The sequence below is a fragment of the Geospiza fortis genome, unplaced genomic scaffold (assembly GCF_000277835.1).
Source record: "Geospiza fortis unplaced genomic scaffold, GeoFor_1.0 scaffold104, whole genome shotgun sequence".
NCBI lineage: Eukaryota > Metazoa > Chordata > Aves > Passeriformes > Thraupidae > Geospiza > Geospiza fortis.
In genome coordinates, this window is record NW_005054325.1 from 256,287 (window position 1) to 283,934 (window position 27,648).

Consider the following 27,648-nt stretch of genomic DNA (forward strand, 5'->3'; position numbering starts at 1 on the left):
CATGTAAAATGAAAAGAGTCGTATTTGGACATTATGCAGAACTTCAGACTGTGCTCTGTAATGTAATGAACTGCCAAAGAAGCAAACCTAACATAAAACAAGGTATTCCATGTTATCCAAATTAACCCTTCTGAAAATAAAGTTAGTGGAAGTTCATAATTCCATGAGAGATTCACCATTTTAATCCTGCAATGATGGACTGAATACCCCATAAGCAAATGGAGAGCTGGGCATTCTGCTTCTCACAGGGCTGTTTCTGAGGAATCTTTCCTTGCAGAAGCAGCATCCAGTCTTACTTTCTGAAATTTATAGTAACTTCTGATCATTCTGGGAAAAATCTGGTCTTACTTTCTGAGATTTATAGTAATTTCTAATAATTCTGGGAAAAATCATTCAACTGCAAAGCGTTGCCCCCTGGCTTCCATATATTTGTGGCTCTTCTCACTCTCCCACCCCCTGCCCCTTTATTTGCAGCCACCACTTTGTGTGTTTAAACACACAATTCACATTTACAGTTACATACACACAAACCCTCCTGCCACACAAACCCAACTCATCTACATAAATGGAGTTCTGCAACAGTCAAGTGAAAGTTTAAATGCACTAGGAATAAATGCCATCCCATGGAGACACTCTAGCTTTCCTTGTGAGGTGGATGGGCTTCTTCTCCCCTCCCCTTATCAGCACACAGATCAGCATTTATAACACATATTCCAAGGACGGTAGAAGGGCAGAAGAAAACCAAACCAGAAAAAGCAGCACATTTCCATCCATATGGAAGTAATGGTGTGCAGACTCCAAATCCTACAGTGGCCAGGTAGATAAACAACAGCAAAGCAACAAACACAAAAACGAGTGGCATGGTAAGAACCAGCCCTTCAGTCTGGAACATAGGGGTGGAAAAATCAAGTTATTTCTGCTGGTCAGCTGTTCAGGTCTCATCTGCATAATTATCTCATCATAGCAATGCATCTGCCAGAAAGCAAAATAACTTCATGGTTTTAAAAATGTCTTTGTGCTTTTTATTTTTTCTTTTTTAATAAAGAGCAAGGGAGGAACAACAGAAAGATTTTTTTATTTTTATTTTTTACCTAATATTTACAGGTAAATTCTGTCCCTGTACTTGTGTATCTCAGAGAGTGGAATAAAGTTGCTCCATGCCGAATTCTTGTTTACAAAGATGTTTGCTATGTGTGCAATACATTCTTAATATTCCCTTTGCTGCCACTAAAGATGACTGTGCTAAAACATGAGTTTGATGATAGACATACAAAAGAGAAAAGAAAAATCACAGTTATTTAGACCATTTTACATTTTCTTTGATATATTTCTATGTTGTGGAAGAACAGATCTAAGATTTCTCTTAACATTGCTTACATCCTCAGTGCAATACACTTTTTCATATAGCAGTTATTTGAGCTAAAGATTGAAAAAATGCATTTAATTTGCTCGATTTTTTTTATAGAAACCCTGGGTTGATTTTACCAAACACCCTAGGAATTTCCCCTCTATTTCAATGGTAGTATATTCCAACTAATGGGAACTCACATAAAGTTTATTGACATATGGTGCCACCTAGCTAGAAGATGTTACATGTCATGTATTACAGATTTGAACAGGGTGCTGTGGACATAGAATCGTCTCCCAAATGAACCAAACCGGAAATATCTATCAAACACACTAGAAAGGAATGGTTTCTCTTGGATTAAATAAATAATGATGTATGTTATACAAACTCACAGAACTAAATCAAGTCTGTAAAATTCTTAGTATTTAAGTAAAACCATAAGATTAGAGGCCTTTACTGGTTAGTTCAAAGCTTTTCTGTGTATATGAACTTACCACCTGCAGAGACAAGAGCAAACAAGACTTAGGGAATTTTTTACCCTTCAATTAAGTAAGGAAAGGACAGGCAAATTTCTTCTTAAGGCTTTTTTGCAAATAAACCAGAATCATTTGGAAGATGCAACAGTGTACCACTGGTACCAGCATAGGCACATACACCAATAACGAAGAGGAGCAGCAGATTCTCTTTTAGCACAAGAATCAGTAAAAATGCACTGTGACAAACAAGTAACTGAAAGACATTACTTCAACCACTTCAACATTTTAGCATTTTTTACCAGAGACTGCGAACTCTAGAGTCCAATCTTTCTATAAAATTTAGAACAAGATTTTTCAAAGAAACATGAAAGCTTTTCTTGTGGCATTTAGTGAGCCTAATCATGTGTCTCAGTACATTCAGCAAACAGGTTACAAGTCAATGCCACTTTTGAGAAGGCACCACAGCAAAAGCATTTATATTTGCTTCTAGGAAGAAGTTTTGTCCTAAAAGCACTTTTTCCCTGGGGAATGCAGGTGGTAAGCCTAGTGAAGGGATTGTCCAGCACCCATGGAACAGCAGCTGGAGATTGCTGTGCATAACTAACATTGCTTAAGGGCCAGATAGGCTGAATAAATAAGCAAACCTTCCTCAGGCACAAAGTGCTCTCTGGTACAGTAATGATGCAAACAACATCCAGCCTTTTATACAACCAGCTCATGGAGCCCATAAAGGCTGATCTACAGAATTTCACAGAGTTTGAATGCATTCTGCCTGAAATCCAAGGTGAAGGTATCAAATTAGATACTGCACATTATTTCAGTTTTCAGTAGTAAACACTGCAGTTCAAACAAAAACCAGAACAAACAAGCACATTCTTCTAGAGGGGTATTTTTAACATTCTCCTGTGGAATTTTATTCAAGAGCTAAGGCAGGCAATTCAACAGCAAGTGTTTCAATAAAGATTTCCTCACCAACTGTAACTATAATTTAGAGTCTATTACAGGAATCAATTTATATTTACTGTATGAGAAATCAGAGATTTACTAGAGATCAAAAGCACATTAGATTTAAAGACGCTTTTCAATTGAAATTGTTTTGGGAAGCTGCAAACCCACACAAGGCTGTATGCTCATGCAAATCCTCGCCAACAGCACTGCCACAGGGCGGCAGATCATCCATGTCACTCCCAAGAACCCACAGTCATGATGTGTCAGAATGCAGGAGCGGCAAAGGAGCCCAAGCACAGTGCCACACACATTCCTAACAACTCCCAGACAGAAAAACCTCACACTGTTCTTTCTTCAGCACTCCCACTTGGAATGAAACAATCTTCCTATTTAGAATTTATCAAGACTTTACTACCAGTTATCTGACTTAATGGTTCCTAAAAACAGGAGGTTACTAAAACTAAATGTTTTTTTTTTGTTTATAGCTCCATGTGGCATGATGAAATTAATCTTTTGAAGCAGCACATGAATTCAACCCAAAACTCTTTAGTATTTCAGACTTAGTATGAGGAAGCAAACTTCTCCCTGGCAAGGACAACAGATTTGCTGTACATCAAAACTGCTTTTCTATTTTTATTAATATTTACAAAATAATGTAAATTCACAACATTTGTCTGCTTGCAAATAGCAATAGTACAAAACCCCTCAATTTCAGTATTGATGTATTATAAAAGTTTTATTTTGGAATTACTGAAAAGCATACCTTATCCAGTATTTTTTTCACCCTATGAGATATACACATCATATTAAAAAATACAAGTATTATCTTTTCTTTGTCCTTCAAGATACAAGGGATCACAAAAACATACATCTTTTTCAAATCCAGGATAGAAGTTTTGTAAATGAGCATTCTACTGGAACTACCAAGCACCGTTACTCTGAAATTAAATGCTCTCTGTGGTGATTAAAAAAAGATTTTAAAATATGGGGAAATGTTTAAAACAATTTCTACAGATTATTAGCATTTGGAGATGGAAAACACAATAATGATCCCAATTCATGCAGTTCTTTGTTCTTCCTTGGAGAAGTTCAGGTCTTAGCCTGAACAATAGATAACAGAACAATTATCTACAGAACTAGGTGATAATTGTACTGCAAACATTTAACGACTGTTGCCATGATTCTGGGAAAATTATCACTTTTCAGTGCCTATAAAATATAAATTTTTCTAACACATTATTTGCTGCTTTTCAGTCAAGATTCACACATCGGTAAATAACACTCTCCCCTAACAAACAAAATGAAAGCAGTTCTTGGTACATTGCTAACAACATGATGCACTAATTAGTTTGGGGTTGGGGTTTTTATATGTTTGCTTGTTTAATCCTGTATACATGATAATATTATACAGCAATCCTCATAGAAAAGAGGACAAAAATGCAGTTTCTGTCATGGACAAAAACTTTATAAAAACATAATACAATTAAAATACAAAATAAATATAGTACATGTCAGATTAGTTACTAGTAGCATTTGAGGTTTCTGGAGACTGAAGAAATTCATATGGATCATGAACCATGTCTTGCTGTTCTCCAACACTCAAATGAGAGGGGCTTCCTGTTGAATGTGGGAAAAAAAAATCAAAACTTTAAAAGAAAAAATTAAGAGATATTTATACATATGAACAGGATGGTCATTTCACATTTTCCTTTTAGACTTTTAAAGTAAGACATCTAAATAATATTTAAACAGGAGATCATGAAAAAGAAATCACAAGATTCTTAGTAATTTAGATAATTTTTGGAATAGTAATCATTATGCTATTACTCTGAGTTGATTACTCCGAGTTAATTATACAAAATGCAACTGAGTATCATTCATCCAACATCTTCTACCTTCTCAGAAATGGCACCAAATTGTTAAACAGTATGTTATGCTATTATCCTGTCTTATCACTGAATTTTACAGTTGACAATGAAATGCTGTTGTAGAATCCCATTTGTTACTTGCTGAACACAACTATGCTGAAGTAAAATAATCATTATATACTCCTTAGTGTAACTGATGGCATCAAATCAAAGTGCTTACAGGAATTTGCCATTGAATTATCAATTTACTTCACAATTACTTTAATCACATCTAATAAAAAATAGGAAATTACAATTAGGGGTCTTAGTTCTGGAGGTTCAAAGTATGTCTTGTTAGTTATCTCTGCCAAGCGTATTTAAAAATTAAAAGATGATCAGTCAGCACACTGTTTTATCAGAGTAGTTTCCCACAGAGATTTATCTAAATTACAATGTGAGTTTAAAACAATTCTAAATAGAGCACAAGTACTGGAACTTCTGTGACACAGCTAACTTTACCAAGATGATGTTGGTCTCTTTCAGAGGCATTGGAAAGGGAGCTCAAATTGGATGATGGCCGGGATCCCACTCTGTCAGCCTGAGCTTCATGAAGGTCCTGAAGCAGTTTTGTGGTTTCATCTAGATGTAGATGGTTATCATCATGATCAAGCTCCTTCTTCACTTTTCCTAAGAGCCACCAACCAAAACCCGTAATTAGCACATGAATTACCAAGTCACTATAAAAAAGTTCTAAACTTAACACAAGCATTGTCTATACCCAAATGACCTCAATCTTGCATTTTTCCTCACATTTCTAAAAAGCAACAGCTGCAGACCTGTGCAGTATTGGAAGATGAAGGAAAGTGCCAAAAGGAAATGGCTGAAACTGAACTGACTACCAGTACCTAAACATGTACTGGTAATTAATTTGTCTTCCTTAGCTGTGAAATGCCAGATATGGACAGACTGGCCTGGGTTGGAAGAGACCTTAAAGGCCATCTCATTCCAACCCCCCTGCCATGGGTAGAGACACCTTTCACCAGCCCAGGCTGCTCAAAGCCCCATCCAACCTGACCTTCAGCACTTCCAGGAACAGGGAACCCACAACTGACACAACTGTGTCAGTGCCTCACCACCCTCACAGTAAATAACACACTTAGTTTGTGGCAAAACAGAGTCAGCAAGCAGATCATTTAAATATCAAACTCAAAATACAGTTAAAACAGAACATGAAATCTATGGAGGCAAAGATATCCCCATCACAGAAGGTTCTAGGAACAGTATCTTCTCCAGCTACACTGATTTTTAGTAAGTCAAATGAAATTGCAAAATTGGAAAGAACTGGACGTATGTGCCAATATACACTATTCTTTCATATGAAGACCTAAAAAAATTCCCTCAACTTTAAACAGGAAGATAAACTCCTTCCCTTCTCTTTCTTAAATGCTAATTTTGCAAGAATTATGATAAGAAGTAATTTCATAAACTCACTCTGGAAGCCAACTAATCTAGCAGTATGATTATTTACAGAAAGGCCAGAGAAGAAAATATAAGCAGCTTTCAGTGGTGCATGAAATTTATAGTAAGACTGATATGTCTAAACATTATCTATAAAATGGATATTTATTCATTTTTTACTGAACTGCAATAAAATTAGAGTAAGACAGCATAATCAGAACTTACAATTGCTTTTCAAACTGCACTTATGTGAGAAATTTGTAGAAATCTTTTTTCCCTTTAAGCCTTCAATTCATTTAGTTGTGTTTTATAATACATAGCTTGGCCTCTTTCACATTCAGAACTAAAAGTACCTTAAAACATAAGCAAATTGTTTGCTTGGATGACATTTTTGAGGACATTTGACTAACTCAGCTGCCTGCAGAAATGGTAACAATACTTGTTGTGGTACTTACAGGATAACTATCAAAGGCATGTATTTGAAACAGCATCCAAATTCTTTCACAAAACTGAAGATAAAGTCTATCCAGTGCCAGAAGTTTCTTCCCACTTTTGTTTTGGGATGTTCTGTGTAGCAATATGATTGGGTTTCACATACTTACCTAATTCCCAAGTTTTAGACTTACCTAAACTTAACTAAACTTACTTACCTATTTCCCAAATTTTAAAAGACATTATATGAAGCAACATAATTTCTGAGTGAAAGCTTCACACCGATTCTTAAAATTTATATTACTATGAACACAAGAAATACAAGCAAAGCTACCAAAATAGCAAGGTACAAATACTTTGTTTTCTTCAGTTGTACAGGAAAAGTTAGCTTGTACAACACATGGATGTCTCAAAGGAAAAACAGAACAAGGTTTCATTTATCAGCCCTAAACTTTTACCACAGTTAAATGTATATTTATTACTACTTTTCAAACCCTTTTTTAAGTCTTAGCAAATCTTGCTGTCATTTTCTCTAAATGATACAACTAAACCATAACTGATGTCTTGTATATTTAGATACTTACCTAACGAACTTAACATAGAAATATCAAGAGAAACATCTGAATACGGCTTCATGGAGAGAAAGTCCAAGTCAGAAGTGTTACTGTCTCCAGCAGATTCTCCAACCTATTAAAATACACGAAACAGAATGATTAGCAAGAGTGACAAGATGTGATGTTAACTTCACAAAGGTAATGCACAAATACATTCTCTCAGAAGTGTTATTTCAATATCTGAAACTGGAGCATCCATAGCCATCTTGGCTAACCTGAAATTCAGAGACAGCTCAAAAAGACTCCTGGATATGAATGGCCAGGTATGTGGACAGTAGTCCAAGTCTTTTATCTCATGATCCAGGACTGCTGAAACTCAATTACACACTCAACTCATCCATGTCTCATGGTAGAACCCTAGCAGGTGGAAGTATTACCACTATCCCTCATCTTCCCCATATGTGAACATTGGATTTATTGAAATTTTTCATACACTGGGCCTCCTTCTTGACAGTATCAGCTGGAACTGGTCACTCTAGTATTTTTCCTATCCATCTGGATAATGAAATACAGCCTCAACTTTGCAACTCCCCTTCTTTCCACACCCATTGCAATATTGTTAATGTAATGGCACAAAGGAAGAAATCAGAGTCACTGAGCTTCAAAACCTGTTCTAAGGGAAATCTCTGAGGATGCCTGATCCAGCAGGAGAAATAAGACACTCAGGTAAACATACAATCAGATATTATCTTTTAGAAATATGAAAATGAAACCTAGCACGTACATCAAATAACTTCACCAGTCACCTTCTAGAGAAATTCACATCTTTCCACAAAACATAAGGAATATTTATAAAACTATGATTTTTTTTTAGTTGCTATAATGTGAGCAATATAATTTTTATGTGAATTGCATGGAATGTAGTGCATATCTCCCATTATCACAAATAATTTGCAAGATAAAACCAGTACCACTTAAAGAAAGATTTTATTAGTAGCTGTAAAAGCATAAGATATGGTTATTTACCCACACTTTCTAACAGACATTTTCAATGGATATGCTAAAACCGATTAATATTAATGGGGTTTTTTCCAATTTTACAGCAGGCTGAACCTCAAATATCGATCAGCAGATCAAGCATCTTTTTCAGATTCCTATGTGATCTTTCTGCCTCTGAGACTTAGTTATGCATGCTGAAATAAGCTGAAGAACAACAAAGCCACAAATGAAAACAGACTTAATGTCAGAGAACTCATTTTCAGTACTGCAACCTTATTCCAGACAATGTAATTTTAATACTCAACCTCAGATTGTGCACTGAAATGAAATAATGTCTCAATACTACTTTTTTGTTTCTGTTTTTTCCGCTGTTGTTTCCCTCCCCTACCCCCTTACCATAATCTGTTTGGAAGAATCCAGACAGGTATTGCGCAACTTGTGTTCTTCTTTTATAAGAACTGGCAGAACCTAAATAACAAAGAAATACTTTAGATTTCATAGCTTATATTTACTAAGGATGTTCCCTGAGAATGTTTGTGTAATTTACTGGTTTTCCACAATGAGGTCGTGGGCCATCATAGAAAACTGCCACATTCTGTGATGTTTGAGTAGAACCTTCACAAAAAACGAAAGACCAGCTTTTCTCTAGGGCAATCATATACAGTTATGCCAACATTTGTAACTAACCAGGACAGCCACTCCAGGAATAACCTAAAGCCCCTCCTTTCTCATATACTCCACTTATCAATCTTTTCTGTATTGCCATACAGAACAGAGGCACATTAAATAAAATAAAGAATTAGAATGTTGCAAGCTCAGAGAGCTCAGTAACTTTCTCTACTTTAAACGCCAAAACACTTTTCCCTGTTAAAACCCCCAAACAAACACAGTATTAGCATAACTTACTTTAACTTCATCCAGTGGTTTTACTGGGATATTTCGTCTCTGGAATGAAAGAATACAAATAACTGCTTATATTGAACACATGAGAAAGACATCTTTCTTGTACTATCTCAAGTATATTCAAACCACACACAAAAGGAGGCTAGAGACAGCTAACTTCTTCACATATCTGTAACATAATTAGAATGCAACAGTTGCTGTTCTTAAATATTTTAATACTATTCATTTTAACTACTCTTTGAGTCCCCTTATACTATTTCTTCTGCTCATAAACTTTATATTCAAATGCAGTATCTTTGTCATTACTTCAGTAACTTCTGATCACAAATCATTCAAGGTTGTACTTCCAGAGATACTAATTCTTACTCAAATGCAGCAGTACAAAATGCTCAAGCATAGAACACCATGTATATGATCACTGAAACACATGTAATTGTGTAAAATCAGTGTATATCCATATATGTCACAACTAAACAGCATTTTCAAGTGTAAATAGCCATTGACCATTGGAAAGTCCTCAGAAATTCTCACCTGGAACGACATTCATAGAAAAACATGGTAAAAGGCAAAGGCACATTTTATTTTAATGCTAAGTTGACTATGTTGCATACACACATTTCTATATGTAGAAAAGTATTCAGAATATTGGGTTTTAACTTTTTGAACTAATCCTTTACATTTCTTCCTGTTATATGTAGCATCTTTTTCCTTAGGCAAAAAACACCCAGAAAATTCTAAGCAATCATCAGTGGTTTTCATTCCATTGTCTCCTTATTTCCAAACATCACCCACCCTACTCCACTTCTAAGTCGGCAAAGATGTAGCATAATCTCATTTCCACCACATCAGGAAGCCTAAGTACTTTCCATCTTCCCACCCTGCCTCCCTTTCTTTAGTCTTCAATCTTTCAGAGTGTCAGCATTTTAAATAGCAGACAATTATTTCAAACTACAACTGCCTTTCCAAGTGAAGATAACATGAAATTTATTGTCAGAAAATTTGCAATTTTTTAGCTTATTTTGTCTTGGGAATACAAACAGTCTCACCAGAACCATACATATTTCTGAGAAAACTCTCTTCTCCAATCTTAGTATGCATCTCTTCAGGAAAGTGCTTTTGGAAATAAGTTAAAAGCTTTCCCTGTAGACACACTACACGAATGTAAAATTTAGCACTGGAAGGTAACAGACACCTGGTACAGTGGTAATTACTCTGTTTTTTAACTTTACTTCCATGTTCCAAATAACTAATCCTTCCATGAGAAATATATTTTGCTTTTCAATTAAGAAAAAACCCAAAACTTTAACAAAAGGATTGCAATGTAACTCAGAAGTCTGTATGTAAGTCACGACATCAAGTGACAAGGTTGCCCAAACTCTATCCTGTTGGTTGGACCCTGCTATGCTGCATCTCCTGTCTCCTCCTTTCTACAGTCACATAGTGAACCACACTGGAGAACTGACCTAGCCAGAGGAAAGGATTCCTCCTTCAGTCTCTAATTAATTCAGTCTCTAATTTGGTTTATGGTTGCTTGAACAGCTAGGCTTGCACTGCTTAAACTGGCAGTGGAAAACAAAGCATCTCAGACAGTATTAAAAAGCCAATAGGTTCATTCTTATTCTGATGAATTTGTGACACTTCAGTGCACCCACGACACACCTGCTTTAGCTGATAAATAGTTTTGGAATGGTCACCACTAGTGATCTGGTCCAGAAGATCATCAACTATTTTCTTGCTGTAACTTCCAGCATCCTTGAAAAATTCTTGTAAGCTAGCAGGAATGGAGATAAGCATTACAGAAAACATTTACTTTCATAAAAACTACTTCAACTTAAAACGTTTTCTCAAATACAATGAGTTACACCTACATTTTCTTTTTCCTTTAACTCTTTTATGCTTCTTCAGGAAAGCAATTAAGGCCGCTAGACATATAGCTTTTTCTTTTACTTTAATAGTAAATTAGGTTTACAACTTGTTTTTCACAAGTACCAGCAAATTTTGTCTTCAACTATCATAGATGGTAGGGCAGTGCGTTAAAAAACAAAACACGAAAGATAAAAAGCTTGAGATTATTTCTTTCCCTCCAAGATCAACAATTTAATGTTAAATGGTATTTTTCTTTTCAAGTAGCATTAAATCTTTTGAAACTCATTGAAAAACATAATTGTTTTAAAGCCACTGAAATATATTACTTGCCTTTTAAAATTATTTACTGCTGGGTAACACTAAATCTGTGGCAACCTATAATATACTGTGGTTGAAGACCCTAATAACAAGATCCATAACAACTTTGCAATAAAATAGAATAGCTTAAAAGGCCAAATGGGAAAACCCCCCAAAACTTTTCCCACTTCCAAAAATCCAAAAGTAAACAAACAACCAAAAAAAAAAAAAACCCAAGCCAAGAAGGATGAAGGCCTAGCTTCAAATTTTATAGTGATTTATTTTAAAAATAAGTTTTAGAAAAAAATTCAGGATTGGGAGGCTCTTAGTTGAGATCTAGTTTAAATTTCTCTGCAAAAAATTGCTGTGAGAAGGTTGCCTTCCTAATAAAGAAGACCTTACCTTAAGGCACACTGGATGCCAGTTTCATCACCATATGCCGAGTATAGAAGCTCCATCTCATCTGGTTTCAGATCATGAAATATAGAGTTGTTTTGCAAAGAAGGTGCTGTATTGGCACTGGTAAGAAAGGTTACTACACAGGTAAAAGACACAACAAATTATTAGCACAAGTGTCAAAAATCACTTCGGGGAAAAAAACAAAGATTGTATTTTCTGAAACAGATACAGAAAGTGCCATGTAGTTTTTCCTCCAACTGAAAGCAAGAGCAGTGTCTCAACGACACTTCCAGACTCTAGAATCAGCACTATTTTAACCATATAAACAAATATACTTATACTACTGAAAAACCAAGAATTAAGTTATCCACCCCATTCCAAGAAGAAAAAGGGTTACGGCCACATTCCCTTCTGTATTTCTACATTTTGTGTGCATCTACATGTTGGTTGCCAGTCAGTTTCTGGACAGCAGATTAGAAACTATTAAAAACTGTCAATAACACCAGGAAAAAAAAAATCCACAGCCTGCAATATCTTTGTCAAATATTGCAAAAATGCAAATGACTGGAAGTTGTTTTTCAACCTTAAGTGCAATTACTATGGAAAAATTATTTCCCCCAGAGGAAATGGACTACCATTATTGGAAATCTTCTAGTGTGGCTATAACACTACGGTAAAATATTAATATATAAACTGCTAATTAAATTATGTTTAATAAGCAAAATATTCAATTTCATAAAAGCTGCATTCTGCTGTTAATGGAATTATATATCATAAAATAACTAAGTGAACTTTCATAATATAAACAGGTATATACCAAAATGATTTTATACCAAGTAATTGTTTGAATATGTAATAAACACAAAGTTAAAACATGGTCTTTGGTAATTACCTTTATTTCTTCGTTCATCTTTGAAGCCCAGTGTAGTGAATCCAGGTAATAATTTGCTTGACAGTGAACTCAGATCCACTGGGTGAGTTTCTTCCTCTAATAATTTGATTTAAAAGAAGGCTTAGAAATGCATTTGTGTTTACAATTTATGACAAATAATTAGAATTTGCTATTTTAGAGCTGTAATTAACATAAAGACTAAATGTTTTTTAAACTATAGATTAAGGGTAGGTACTGTAATTCAGGTTCTCCATTTAAATTTCAACCTCAACCTATAAATATGCTTCCATGTCATATTCACAAGATCTATGGCTTAAGTTATTTCTTAATAACTTAAATTATTTCACTTTTAAAGTATACAGTAGCATCTGTAATTATTTTTGTAGCAATTCACAAACCTTCAATATCCAGATATTACTGAAGTGATAAAAGCAGTCTCTTATGTTGACTAAGTGATTGTTTGTTTATAGAAATTCACTACCATTACACTTTAAATTTTCAGCGGCATAATTTCAGAGGCATTAAATCCCTTTTTTTTTTAGAAATAGGTAATAGGCATGAGAGCAGCAAAAATGCTCAGAAAAATTCCAGAAAAATTTACTACCAGATGAAAAAGAATTTAGCAGGCTTGCATCTCTCAATGTGATTAGTCAAAAGCATTTATATATTCATCAGTGAAACAAGAGGAAAGCTGTGAAAAAATTCTGATCTCAAAAGGTGCAGAGAAGGAAGTGCTAAATCAACATGACGATTCAAAAAACTATGGCATTTTATTCATTACAAATTTTCAATACTTCTGCATCTTGAGCTTGAAATTAAAGCAAAGAGAAAGCATAAAACAATATAAATACTATAAAAGTAACAGAACAACAACAAAAAAGAAAATATCAAGGAACTAAAGAAAAAAAATTGAGCAAAATCTCATAAACTTAAAACTGAAATTTAGCTAATGATTGAAATAAGGTAATAAAGAGGTAAAAGATTATTCTAAATTTGCATCTGTGCTTTGCACATTTACAGAGAATTGCAGCATCTTCATTCGCTTTTTGTCATTAGGTACTAACACTACAGTGTTCTTGCAGTAAAAGCTTGTCTTCCAAGCTCTTTGTAAAGTTGTAGGAATGTGTAAGTGCTTATAAGGAAATCTTATTTTATCTTCTCACTATTGGCATCAAGTAAAACAAAGCAGCTGAAGGGTGAAAATAGGGAAGGCAAACAGAAACACCTTTGGGGTGTTTGGGGAAATGGCTTGGGAAATAATTAATGAAAAGAATGAAATTTTTTGAAAAATAAAAAACAATTTAAAAACTCATCTGTATTACGCAGGATCTGTATCTACAGTTAAGACTTCAAAATCTCTTAGAACATTTAAGACTAGAAATGTTTGCTTCAAAGACTATGGCTTTTACCTTCTGCTTCTGGATCAGATGAATTTACTACACTAAATAGTAAAGTTCCATCTCCATTTTTTTTCAGATAACCAATCTGTGGACAGAACCAGAGATATAGGAGGAATCATTCAAAACTGTTCACACTCAAAGGAGCTGCCCATTTACAGAGAAAACTATAAAAAGCATTTTAGCTGTATTGCACTGCACTTTGGTATTCCCTTTTTCATACAGAGAACCTTGGGTCACAACTATTTTACACCACTTAGCCAGTGTTTCAGAACAGGAGACTTCAGAGAAGTTCATACATCATATATACAATGCCCTATTCATCTTTCTAAGTCAGATCTAAAGTTTATACCCAAGACAAACCCAATTCCATTGTCATTAGCACCGAGCCAGCCTTTCTGACTGCAAAGTCCAGAACACACATTTTTTTTAGAAGCAGATCTGTAACTCCTATCCACAAAGTCACTGCTTATTTTCAAATATAGACTGAACTGCTTGTTTTCATGTCTCATCCACAACTTCCTCTCATTAGAAGTACTTTTATTCTTCAAGAGGAAGAATTCTTCAAGAGGAAGAAGTGCTGTGACAGACCTACTGAAGCAGACAAGCACAATGCTAACGACAGATGTGAAAGACAACAGAGCAGACAACAGATGTGAAAGACAAAGTTAGAGCCAGATCTGATGCAACAAGCAAAGCTAATGTCAGAAACTAACTACACATGAATTGAGAAAAAAACCAATGTAACCTCTCAATATAAAGGGAAAATGAAAACTGTTCTCTCGCTACAAAAATACTAGTAAATACTTCTGAGGAAATGAACAACAAATCTCTCCTATTTTGTTTTCTACCCCCCTCCATCTGAAAAAGTTTAAAACTCCATACAGGAGGCCAAAGCTAATACTGGCATACAATAAAAATAGAGGTGAGAGAATCTGGAAAGAGAATGAACATCTTCAAGTGATGGCAAAAGTTAACAACAGCTGAATTCCAAGAACATGCCAGGGTTACCGAGATTCAGTGGGACATGCGGTGGGGCTGCCAAGCTGACTTAACAGCCTTAGCAACTAAGAGCTGCACACCTTGAGAAACTTCCTTGAACAATGCAAAACTGACTGCATCACTCAATGGTATTGCTTTGAAGGGATTTTAAAAGCCACTCTACTTTGGAGGTTTCAAATAGACTTCAATTCTAACAAGTCTTCTCATTATCCAAAGAAACAGAAATACATTTGAAACTAAGCCTCCACCCACTACTCTTTGCAGTTTTATTTCATCATCCAGTTGAGCCTAAACTGACTGCATAATCAGGGCCACTGCCCAAGAAATGGACATTTAAGTCTGAAGACACAACACCACTTCTGCTGCAAAGTAAAGTTTCTTCTGCAATAGTTTTTAAAGAGGTGGAAAATGCAGATGTGGACACATCCCGATTCCTTTCTCGACGGCAGTGACCACTAGAGTGACAGATGAGAAATGGGAGCAAAGGTGGGAATAAGTCTCCATAAAATTCAAGAAAAAGAGAGTAAAGGTATCTCAGTACAGATCTGTAGCAAATGCCTGGCGCATTCACTCCAAGCCTAGCACAAGGAAATGAAGGAATCCACCACTATCATCACAGAGCTAAAAAACCCACAGTTAAAAAAATTGATCCTTCAGAGAAAATGGCACCAACAGCACCACCAAGCTTGTCCTTGGAAGAGCACAAAACCCAAATACATGGAATAACATCAGCATCACATTCAGGACTGTAAAACTTGCTATCTAAACCTACTCAATGAAAGATCTTTGTATTTGGTACTCATGCTACAGCTGACAGCTACTGCCTGTAAATACAAAACTACAAGACTTTACAGACTCTCCTCATTAAAAACAGTAATTTAACACTAATAGTATGTTAATTCCTGGCGGGGGAAGGGAGGGGAGAGAAGGGGAATCCTAATAGTTCTTCAACCTACGCCGTAGTTTGCTTTTTCTGAGGTTGCAACAATAAGAGAAGTGTGATGTTATTTTAATCACTTTCAGTGCTAAGGGCTGCAATTCAAGATGGAACATTTCACTGTTTCCTTTAGGTGAATTTCCAAAGAGAGAACCTGAGATTGACTTAGGACTCCCTACAGTGGCTTTCAGTGGCAACTAAAGATAGACAACAGCAGTATCAGTACACCACACAGAACATACATCCCAGATGCTCCAGTCCCAGGCAGCCTAACAGTAAAGCCTGTTTCTTAACATGAAACAAAGCATTCAATAGTCAGGCACAAACTGGAACTGCAAACTGCCATGCGCAGTAGACCTTGCTGTTGGGTAGATATCGATTGATCCTATCCCGAGCTTCATCTGCTGCATGTTCCACTAGTGCCAGGACATGTTCTTCAGCAGTGCTGTCTGTCAGGCTGCATGCATTCCCTTCAGGTTCAAAAATGCAGCTAAAAAAGAAAAGAAGAGGAGCTGTAGCAATTAAAAGCTAAAACAAAACAAAGAGCTGAATTCTGGCTTTGCTTAATAGAGAATCAGTCCCACTCTTTTCCCAGTGTCAGTCTACCTCAGCATTTAAGGGGAATTATAATCATTATAATCATATAATCATTACATTCATATTATGAAGTTTTGCAGCAGAAGCTGTGAACTACCAAACTTCTGTCTTCAAAAATTTGTTTCTGTATCCTGATGAAAATGAAGTATAAAATGATGCACAAAACAGAGACTGGGAGTAAAACTGGCAATTATACAAGGTGAATGCTGTATGCATCCTTAGTCTCCCACATGCACATATACACTATTTTCAAAAATTAGAAACAGGAAGATGCAGAAAATAAATTATGTAATGAGAGATAGAAACTGCTGCTTATCAGAGAAAAAACCCAACAGGCTGCACTTATGATGATTATGTCATATAACTGCTTGCAGAAGTAGGACCAAACTCCCAGTCTAAAAGGGAGTCCTTTAATTCCTATGTTTTCAGTATTGGCAGTTAGCGCTCCTAATCTGTATCAATCACAAAACTGCTTGTAACTGAAATTAGAGAATTTAACATTTTTCTTTCAGTAGATCCCTTTTCATTAGAGCTCCAAACCAATAAAATCGTAGCAAATAAGCATACTCAAGGATGGAACAGGACATAGCTATCACATAAAATCAGGAAAAGGTAGTATCATAAAAAGAAGTGTGAAGATATCATAGAATATGGCAGTCTTCATTATATTTTATATATAAAATAAATGTTGTAAATCAAAGTATTTCAGGGCATTATATGGACATTAGACACTAGGGCCAAACACCTTAGGTACTGGGTAGAGCATCTCCTCACACCAAATCCATTTCTCTCTCCTGGGTTATCTTCTTCCATTTGCTTAGCTAAGAATTTCTCTCTGTATAGAGATTCAGATCCGATACACAAGTAAGTTTTGCTATTAAAGACAATAAAAAGATCACAGGATCATACTATTACGAGATAAATGTGTTATATTATTTTGTTTCATTGAAACTTTAAGAAAGGGTGTATACAGCAGGAAACTCCTCAACAACTGGCACTTGCTATCACACCACTACAGAATACTTGAAGGACAAGAATTTTTAGAGAATGTTCAGAAGATTGTAACATCCTAATAAAAAATTTTCAAAAACTATTTAAACATTAGGATGTTGAAGTGATCAAGTCACTTCTTCCTCTAAATAGAGGTCTAAGCTGCTTTAACACTTTGTAAACATTGACTTCAACTCCTCTGTTTGTAACCATAAATATGAAAGCAAAAATATCTGCTATTAGGTTTGATTTTCCCCTCTCAAGGTCTTATTCCTCATCAAAAAATACAGTATCAATCCTACAGATGCAAAAATACAAGTATTTAAAAGTTCATGTTACTTAGAAAAAAACTAATTTCAGCTACTAAAGTTACACAGATATTGAGAGGAACAGAAAAGTAGATTTATACTACATCTGATTGCTGATAAACTGGTACCAGGATGTATGTTAATGTAGACGGCAGTCTCAATTTCTTGTTCTGTGACAAAGGACAAAGTTATTCTTGCCGTAGAGTTTATGCAAGAATTAATCCTGGACACCACACAAACCAAATTATTTTGTCTTCTAAAAAAATAGGAACAACCAAAGCACCTCCCCCTCAAGACTTGCCTACAAAAAGGCGCTTTCAGTTGAATTCTATCCACAACCCATTAAACAAAGGAGAAATTATACCTTCTCAATTCTCTATGATACAGGAACAGATTAGTTTCTGTATGTTATCATTAGAATAGCTTCCACCACAGATAATTACTGTTGAAAATTATTTTTGAAGATACATGTTGCAGTCTTCTATTTCCAAAAAACCCCTAAATTAGAATACCACTTCTTCCGTCAGCAATAAGGATTACAAAAATGCTGAAAGTGTAAAAAATGAAAAGTGGCTGATGAGAACTCTAAAGCTCACTTTTAAAAAACCATGAAACAAGGTATATTTCATTTTTGTTTTTTTGAGGATTTAAAAAGAAACCTGCAGAACATATCTACATGATCAGGTTATTTACAACATGACTAGCGGTGCTGTGTTGCAATATTTTTTCCCATAAAATTCCAATTGATATAATGCTTTACAATTTAAATTCAGTCTATCTTTGGATGCCTATGCAAGAACACTGAATAATATAAGTTGCTTGCATATCATGGTTTCTGCTAAAATCTCATAAATTTACTAAATTCAGATTAAAAAAATTAAAATTATTAACATTAGATTTTAGTTATAAAAATATGAATTTGTAACATGGAGGTACCTATTAGCTGGAGGATTACTATTGCACTAGTGATGTATTTTACCAAGAAGTTTAATAAGATTTCACTGGGGATATGTTATCATCTGCTCCAGAAATAATCTCCTGTACTTTCATAACCTGCCAGACAAGGTTAAAGTTAAATAAAATCACTCACTGATCTGGGGCCACTTTGCCCTCCTGGGAAGAACCTCTTACATTTTGATGAGACTACTTTAGGAAAGGAAAAAAAGGAACAAAATGCAAAAGGTATTTGTAGCTCTATGAGAAAAAAACAGTCATTATTTAATATAGATATAAAAAAGAATGAAAATATCTCTATAGATATTAATTTTAAGTGTTTGAAAGAATATGCAGTCATCTTTTGAATTGTTTGCTTCAAGTTAAGAATCACTGGGTTATTAAACAAGCTCTATAAATAAACAAATAAAATACAATCAAATTGCCCATTTATCCCATGGACTTTAAGGAAAACTGCTGAGTTACTTCCCTCAGTTCTTTCCTGCTGTGTAATGCTACAAAAGCTGCAACAAACCAGTAAGCATGCCCATTAAAACCTTTACCTAATAACTTCTTTATTTTGCTTTTTGGATTTCTTGGTAGTCTCTGCTTGTACAGGAACAACTTCAGGTACAGGTTCTTCAACTGCTGTGTCTTCATCGCCCAAAAGAGCTGCCTGCTGAGAAAAATCCATGTCCTGCATAAACGACATGCTGCGCTTCAAAGCTAACAGCCGTTCCTAGAATCAGAAAGGACAGAGCGGCAGGGACTTAACCTTTCCCTCATAGCCAAGATGCTATGATAATGGGATGGGATGGGATGGGAATGGCCATGGCCTTATTTTGTTCGTAATGTCTCATTTCCAAAGGCGATGCAACATGATTTGGTCATGGTAGCATGGCATCAGAATTTCTGCAGCCCAACTATCAAGAGAGAAACAAACAAACAAACAAACTGCATATGCAAAACCAACTATTTTACACAAAACTTACCATCACTGTAACACATGCGCACACACACACACACACACACACACGTGCACACACAGAGCAGCTCACAAAAAAAACCTTCATTTGACAAGCCAACAACTGTATCTGAGTAAAAAGTATTTGTGACACCGCTGAAAACTCCCCAACACCTTCAAAAAAGTAGCGCTTTCTTGTTTACACAGAAATAAAACTTAAATGATATCTTGCTTCCAAAGTTTCAGCCAGAAGTAGGATTTTTCGGTAGAGCTGCATATACATGGATACTAACTGCTTCCACTGAAAGAAGCTCTTACTGACTTCAGTGGCGCAGGTAAGGTTGAGAAGTAAGTAAAAATGACTGGGTTATAACAAAAATGCCATCAAGCCCTTAAATATAGCAGCACTAACTGGCACTGCTGTAATTCATCACAGATGGATGAAACAACATTTACCATTGTTACTTTCTTCCTTTTAAGTATGGTAACATAAAACCCCCAAAGTTTCTGCTTTTTGTTTTTAATAGGTCTCTTACTTTGCTCATCATCTTAAAGCCTGTGTGAAGTATCTTCTTGGCTAGCTTGTAGTAAACAGTATCTGGTCTGTTGTAAGTCATTGCATTATCACACATCAGTTTAAAATCGGCCTGTAAAATACAAGACAAAAGAACTGTAAACATTTCAGGGCCTTTGTTAAATGACTGGAAGATACCACTCCATCTTGGCAGCTCTTTGAAGAACACAGTAATAGTCTAGGAGCAGGCTCATGAACACAAGCCAAAAGCAGAATTGCAAAGGTTTGAGCCTCTTCTACCTCTCCAAGATGCTCAGTTTCCTTTGGAAGTGGCTTTTGGTTATAAAAACCACTCTCTTTCCTGAATGCCAAACGTAACATCTTCTCTTTAACCAAGTGGACTAAATGGACTAAATGGACCAAACACTAGACCGAGCTACTAAGGTGACTTTTTACAGCATTACAAGCTCTCTGCCTCCAATTACCAAGACCATGGCAAAGACAGAAATTGAGAAGGTGACATGGACAAGCAAACTATGGCCCAAGAACCAGACAAAGAAGTGCATGTAAGCTACACTTCCAGTGATGGCCTTTCAAGTGCTGCAGAAACAGCCAGTCTTTTGCTTGCCCAACTTTGAAGCAGACTCTTTTTTTTCTGAAGCAAAACGAATGAGTGTTCTGCAGAAATTGCCCCTCTTTTAAATGCAGGACAGAGTTCTTTCAGACTCTACTCTTAGATTATTTGTCTTGTGACTAGCCTCAGCTAGTTATATCAGACAGGTAAACTTTTGAGCAGACTTTGTTTCAGAGATTAAAAACCTACAAACTTAATTTCTGTATTAAGGTTATGGTTCTGTAGTTCCGTTTAATTAGGTACCCTCATGTATCTAGAAAGGGAGTCCAATTCCTTTTTTGCTCTAACATGGGCAGACTTTTAAGAAAACTTTTATCACTCCTCTGACTACCAGCAGAAGCTAAATCCTTGAAGAAAAAGTCAGTCTTTTTAGACTGCCTTTTATACTGCCATTTTCTTTTTTATACTGCCATTTTCTTCTTTTTTAGGTTTCTATCCCACCAGTTTCAATACTGCAACCTTACCTGTTACTTAACAGTCACAGAGCTTCCACCCAAACTTCCCTTTTAAGCTGCTGAATAAGACAATTTAGACACCTGAAGGCATTGCTGATGGCAATGCTATCATGAATCCTTTCTCACTATTTCCTATAAACCTCTATAGCACATTTAACAAAACAGAGTAATAATCTTTGTCAAAGCATCTGTAAGAAATGTAAACCATTCTTTGCTCACCTTGCCGGACCTTTCAAAAAAAGAGATTAACCCTGAGAAACAAGCCAATGCTCTCTTGCTGAGGCTACCATCATATCAACATCAGTCTAGAAAAAAGCAATTCCAAAAGCTGCTAATAATTCATGGCCCTCACAAATCAGTTGGAGAAAACTCCTCTCCTTCAGGAGCTAGCAGTACTATGAAAAAATTTCTTACTGCACTGTCTGTGAAACCATGATGTATCTAATAAATTATTTCAGCAATAACAATATGACTAATAACTAAGTTAAGCTACAAATAAACTTGCCAAGTAAGTTTCTGCCAGAAGACAATTTCAAATGAAGTTATATAAAAACCAGAGTAATTAAACATAAAAAATATGTAATTGCTATTTACTCATATACAAGATGCTCCAGTATATCCGCAGGTTTCTTGCAGACAGGTCCAAATTACGTTTAAATCAATCTAACAAGGTCTAGATTAAAAAAATGACAAAAAAAAAGAGCTCAGTGGCTTAAGTCTTGGTGATAATCTTACTCCTGTCGAAGTTTAGCAAAAAACTAAATTCCACAGAACTTTAGAAGATCTTCTTGGTTTCCATAGCAATTTATAGACGATTGTAGTAGAATATGGCCAATTATTTGTAACGCTCTGAATATACAAAAGTGCTCAGTTCTGAAAAAAATGAGCATTAATTCATGTAACAAAGGCTTCTACAGTTAAAAAGAACCTTCAGTTTCTTACTAGTTTTGAAATATCTAAATCTTTATTAATTCACCTTGAATTCAGTGACTGATTTGTATTCATTTGCTGCAATTTTTTCCTTCATTGTACCAAAATCCATAGGGTGTTTTATTATCATGGAATATCCAGGAGCAATGGCATCCGTGACTGGAAAAGCAAAAAACCCATGAGGATCTTTCCTAAAAATAAAAACAATAAATTTAAATTTACAGCAGGCAACAAAACAATCCTTGCTTTTGCATCACATTAATAACACAATAGTACTACTAAAAAAACAAAAACTACTAAAAACATTCTCATAAAACCGATCCATGTCTGAAAAAATTCCTGATAAAGGAGAGCATTGTGATTTCACATATGTAGACTTATTTTAAAAAGAAATTATTGAAAATTTTTATTAAAAATGTCTTTCAATTCAATTCAATGATCAAATGGTCAATTCAAGCTAGTTCTCGTATTTCTTAATTAATTCTTGTATGTTTTCTGTGTCTCTACACTCCAACTTGGTCTTTTGGCTTCTTGTGAAAAAAGCTCAATTCTACTCGTTCATAAGGTCCTCTAAAAATAAATACAATGTTACATTTTTTTTAATTGGTTCCAAGTTCAGCTTATTGCTACAAAATAAAAAAGGAAATTTTTTTAAACATGAGGTGCAGGTTTAAGAAAACAATAACATAAAAAGCCTCTCCCAATTCAGAAGATTATCAAGTAACCAGGTCTAAATTTGCTTTGTATCTGACAGTGGACACTGAATAAAACAAAATTTAACCAAAACAGTCCAATCTTTTAAAGTAATGTAGAATTATAACTGGCTTTTAATCCCTAAACTAAGTCATTAATATTTAATAAATTTATAATGGCAATGTATAATTTGCCCAAAACATTTATTTCCGTGCCCAATGCTAGAATTGCAAACTTGGTAATAATTATCCCCAACTTATCTTTAAAAACAACCAGATCTGACATGGTTGCAAAGGTTAACAAATATCTTACAGTCAGTCACCAGGCACTGCTTTCAAACAGAAAACCAGGATATGAAGTTGCCAGGTAACACATACAAATATGCACCAGACACAGCCTACACAGTTGAAGATACAAAAACATTTACTACCTTTGAAGCTGGCGAAGGAAGTGTTCCAGTAATTGCTGGATTGGTGTGCTCTCATTTTCAGCTGCATTTTGAGATGAATACCCATATAAGTGCAATGAAACCACATATGCATATATATTTTTTTAAAATATAAGTATCAGAGAGAAAATCTCACTACAATACAGCTTGTACTGATCTGAAGCCGAATGTATGAACATGGATTTCAAAGCAGAAGCACATCAGATATCTAAGCACACAGTAGCTTTTTCTTCTTCCTTCATTTTCTGAGCTTTTTTTCTTATCACATTAAAACTTAGTACCCATTAAGTCAGATGTAGTGCTAAATTTAGCAGCTCTAAGAATATGTATTAATAAGATTAAAATAATTACATTATATATTTCTGCAGAAAAAGTGAAACTTGGTTGCTCAAATACTGCAGTTGGGAAATCCATATTCTTACAACATGTTCGCTGTGCAATTTTCATGGTTTCTTCACCATAAACTCCATGCAATTCTATAAGCCTTTCAATCACAGAGTGACAAACAGATGAAGATTTACTGGCAAGAGAGGTAACAACTACAATTTCACTTCCTGTACAGATCACACAAGAAACACTACATGTTAATGACCTGTTACCTCAGAGAGACTGGCTTTAAGTGATGTTTGAAACATTAATGAAGCATCAAGAATTGAAAATCCAACTCTCCATGATAGAGGAAAGATATTTCCTTTCTTAAACACAATGGGTCAGGTAATTTACATGCTTTCCAATACCATTTTACAACCAGACGAAAAGAGAATAATAATGGGAATAGTTTTTATCTTGTCAGTTTTTAAGGCTCCTGACTACTCAGAGACATAAAACTCTGATCTGAAAATTTCAGTTACCTTGACAGCTGATAGCCACTATTCCTCAATTAATTGTGTGGTCACAATTATAAAATTCCTTAGGATTACTTGACTAGTCAAAGGGCAGTATTCCAAAGACAAGACTCACAATATTCCTAGTGACCCATTTTTTTACTACTAGGTTCCATTTTCAGACTTATGTATAACTGAGATCAAGATGTAATTGAAAATTCTCTAAAGTAAAGGTTTCCAGTGAGCAATGCTGAGTTTTAATTATCAAGCAATGGCTACTGGTCGAAAAAGCAAGGCAAAATCTGAAATGATCAAACATGCAGAAGTTGCCACACACAACTGACAAATATTCTGTCTAATAATAAGAATTAGAGAAGATTTGTAAATTAAAAACAGGGCTGGTGTGTGGTGTCTACAGTCTTTAGAGATAAACTATTCCTTTCCATGAGAATAGAGATGCTAAAACTCCACATAGGTTAGAAAACCAAAAAAGACAAAAACAATACCTAAGAAGTCTCCATGAGAGTTTTTTCCCCTGAACTAAACGAAACTTAGTTTCAGACATTCTGATCACTGTGGTGTAAATGCTAAGGAGAAGAAACTAGGGGAGCACTACGTGCAATAACACTTTCATAATGAGATTTACCCTGCCAAGGAACAGAGGCCAGAGACAGATGTCCTTGGCAACATTAGTCACCTGAAAACAAACCTACTAAAACATGGAAGCACCAAGAAGAATATTGACTTCTCAGATAGCAGAAAGTTCTGGATGTTGAAAAAAGTCAAGTTCCTATATTTCAGTAAATCTTCACGAAAATTTTATCTTTGACTAAAGCTTTGTTTTAAGTGCTTTTAAAAAGAACCAAAATAATTTAATCTTTCACACTGTTCACCTGGCTGAGTTCTGCATGCTCTGACAGGACGATCTGGAGGAGGTTCAACCTCCACCTTTTTCCCAGGATCAAAGTCATCAGTTTCTCCTTCAGTGTCACACTGTTCCTTCTCCCTTTTCCTCTTTTTCTCTTCCTAGGACAGTAGAGAAAAGACATATTTTAGAGGGATGTGCAATCCCACACATGAAAAGGCAAGAAACAGTGATGTTTTTAATTTGGAATACTCATTCAACATCCAAGTCACAATATGGTTTAAAAATATTGCATATATTTTCACTATCACTTTTTCAATTTTCTTCTCCTATTAAAACTGTTCATATTTTGCTACTTTGTATTTGATACAATATTGTTCCATCATTCCTGCATGTTCATTGAAAAGAAAAATTCTGAAGCTATTCATATGTAAAACTGCATGATAATAAGCTACACCAGAAAGCAAAGAAAGTTAATTGACTATTGAGTAATGATCAATCTCTGGCTCCGCTCTCATCAATGTATTTTTGTGTTTGTCACATTAAACAGAAATGAGTAAAATATATGACAACTCAGCCAACAAAAGAACCATAAAAAACAGTGGTGGCAATTAATGATCTCTTCCTGAGTTTCAAAGCAAAGGTACATCTCAGTCATTCCTGAAATTCCACAATCATTATCCACATTTGCATATAAAAGCACACTTTCATTAACCTTCTTTAGACTATGGTTTCATTACTTAAAGATCCATTCGCTTATTTTGAATGTATTAATCATGAAGTTCTGTGAAAAAAATCCAAACAATCCCCATCCCACAACTCAGTAAAGGCAACTGATACTGCAAAATCTTGTATGAAGGACAGCTGGTTTTGCTACATTTCAAGTCCCAGCCTGAAACATCTGTACTAAGAAAATTGTGCACTGTCTGTGCTGTATTTAAGAGCTTCTGAACGATCCTATGAGATCTGTCACTTCCAGATGATTTTTTTGTTAGGCTTGTATTACTTGGAACTGATAGATGTTAGCCACAAACACACACAAAGTAGCACAAAAAAAAACTGTCACACAAGAATAGTAAAACTACATGACAGGAAAGAATTAAAAAAGCAGAAAGGTCAGGGAACCATTATTACACAAAATAAATACTCTTAAAATTGAATTGTACAAGTAACTGTGCTGTCAATGCCTCACTACTGATTTTAAACAAACTCCCTAACGCTCAACACAGACAACTAAGTTGACCACCCTACTTACTACTAACAAAGTCACAAAGCCCAGCACATAGGTTATTCCAAGAGCTAATGATGTAATGTACCACAGTACTCAAGAGTTCAGAAGCTGTTTTGAGTAAACATATCAACTTCAATGTCCAGTAACTTGGCACATCTCCAAAACGCAAACACAGCCAGGAATTGAAAAGCTGAAAATACCCTCCCTAAAACAGTAGCAAAACATGTTTGTGACCAGGCTAAAATACAAAAGATCCAACTGAAAACAGAAACATTTCTTCAAAGCAAATAAGCAAGGAAAATAAAAAGTTATAAGAAGGAAGCTTTTACTTTGTTCATAGAATCATCACAAAAGGTATCTCCTGTAAATAGCAGAAGTACACCAACTCACACACAAGGGTTTTCTACATTTCTGAAGTGCTATATCCAGACAATAAGCTTCTTGTAACAGTGATTTAAACAAAGTTCTGCACCAGATTTTAGACCTGATAAGCAAGCATGAAGGCTGGTGCGCCTGAATTCTAAAAATCACAGCTTACCTTTCTCTTTCTTCTTTCCTCATCATCTAGATGCTTTTCTTTTTCCTTCTCTGACTTTTTCTTCTTTTTTTTCTTCTTTTCTTTATGTCGTTCTCGCTCATGATCTGATCTATCATCGTAGTAACTAGAGTCGTGCCCTGACCCAGAGAGTTCAGTGACTTCACTGCCTCCAACTTTAAGAACCAGCTTTAAAGGTTTTTCCAAAGGCTTGTCCACATAATCTAAATTAAAAAAAAATTAATAAATGCACAGGGAGCCAACAGCACACAGCAATCACAAAATCAGTCTCAATTAGGTCAGAAAAGACCACTGAGATCAAGTCCAATCTATGACCAAACACTACATGTCAACTAGACCATGGCACTGAGGGTCACATTCAGTCTTTTCCTAAGCACCTCTAGGGACAGAAACTCCAGCACCTCCCTGGCACCCCATTCTAATACATAATCACCCTTTTTGTAAAGAAATTCTTTCCCAATGTCCATCCTGAAGTTCCCCTAGTGCATCTTGAGGCCGTGTCCTCTCGTCCTGTGGCTGGTGGCCTGGGAGAAGAGACCGACCCCCACCTGGCTATACACCCTCTTTTCAGGCAGCTGCAGAGTGACAAGGTCCCCCCGAGCCTCCTTTTCTCCAGAATAAACAATCCCAGCTCCAAAACTTCTTCTAGAACTACTGATTATAAGAATTCCCTGCAAATCAAAAATACACACACTACATTTGGAAAGAAAAACAAAAGCTAAGACTAACAAATCCAAGCTAACAAACAGTCGATCTGTACATCTTACGTTGTGATGTTCCACAAACCTGCAAGACATTAGAAACCGGCTCTTCGGCCTCCTCTAAAACCGTCGCAATGTCCTTGCAGAGCAAGGTGAAATTAAGCATCACTCAAGCACCGCAGCGACCGGATCCCCTCAGGAGCGGCCGTGGGAAGCACGGAGACGCTCCGGTTCACACTGCACCGCCCGC

The 27,648-nt window shown here is 35.6% G+C and overlaps 1 protein-coding gene across 1 annotated transcript in view; it reads right to left on the minus strand.

Annotated features, from left to right (window-relative positions):
* Positions 1 to 1,055: 1,055 nt before the first annotated feature.
* BRD9 (bromodomain containing 9) overlaps positions 1,056 to 27,648 on the minus strand; it is a 27,046-nt gene continuing 453 nt past the window's right edge. Inside the window, exons 2-18 of the mRNA XM_031056958.1 lie at positions 26,680 to 26,900; positions 24,939 to 25,071; positions 23,204 to 23,264; positions 22,127 to 22,271; positions 20,084 to 20,194; positions 19,147 to 19,322; positions 17,098 to 17,187; positions 16,113 to 16,245; positions 13,829 to 13,904; positions 12,420 to 12,515; positions 11,531 to 11,663; positions 10,625 to 10,736; positions 8,969 to 9,007; positions 8,459 to 8,530; positions 7,094 to 7,196; positions 5,139 to 5,306; positions 1,056 to 4,389 (exon numbers count right to left, since the gene is read on the minus strand). Coding sequence (XP_030912818.1) covers positions 4,289 to 4,389; positions 5,139 to 5,306; positions 7,094 to 7,196; positions 8,459 to 8,530; positions 8,969 to 9,007; positions 10,625 to 10,736; positions 11,531 to 11,663; positions 12,420 to 12,515; positions 13,829 to 13,904; positions 16,113 to 16,245; positions 17,098 to 17,187; positions 19,147 to 19,322; positions 20,084 to 20,194; positions 22,127 to 22,271; positions 23,204 to 23,264; positions 24,939 to 25,071; positions 26,680 to 26,900 — 1,970 coding nt within the window. The 3' untranslated portion in view covers positions 1,056 to 4,288. The remainder of the gene's footprint in view (positions 4,390 to 5,138; positions 5,307 to 7,093; positions 7,197 to 8,458; positions 8,531 to 8,968; positions 9,008 to 10,624; positions 10,737 to 11,530; positions 11,664 to 12,419; positions 12,516 to 13,828; positions 13,905 to 16,112; positions 16,246 to 17,097; positions 17,188 to 19,146; positions 19,323 to 20,083; positions 20,195 to 22,126; positions 22,272 to 23,203; positions 23,265 to 24,938; positions 25,072 to 26,679; positions 26,901 to 27,648) is intronic.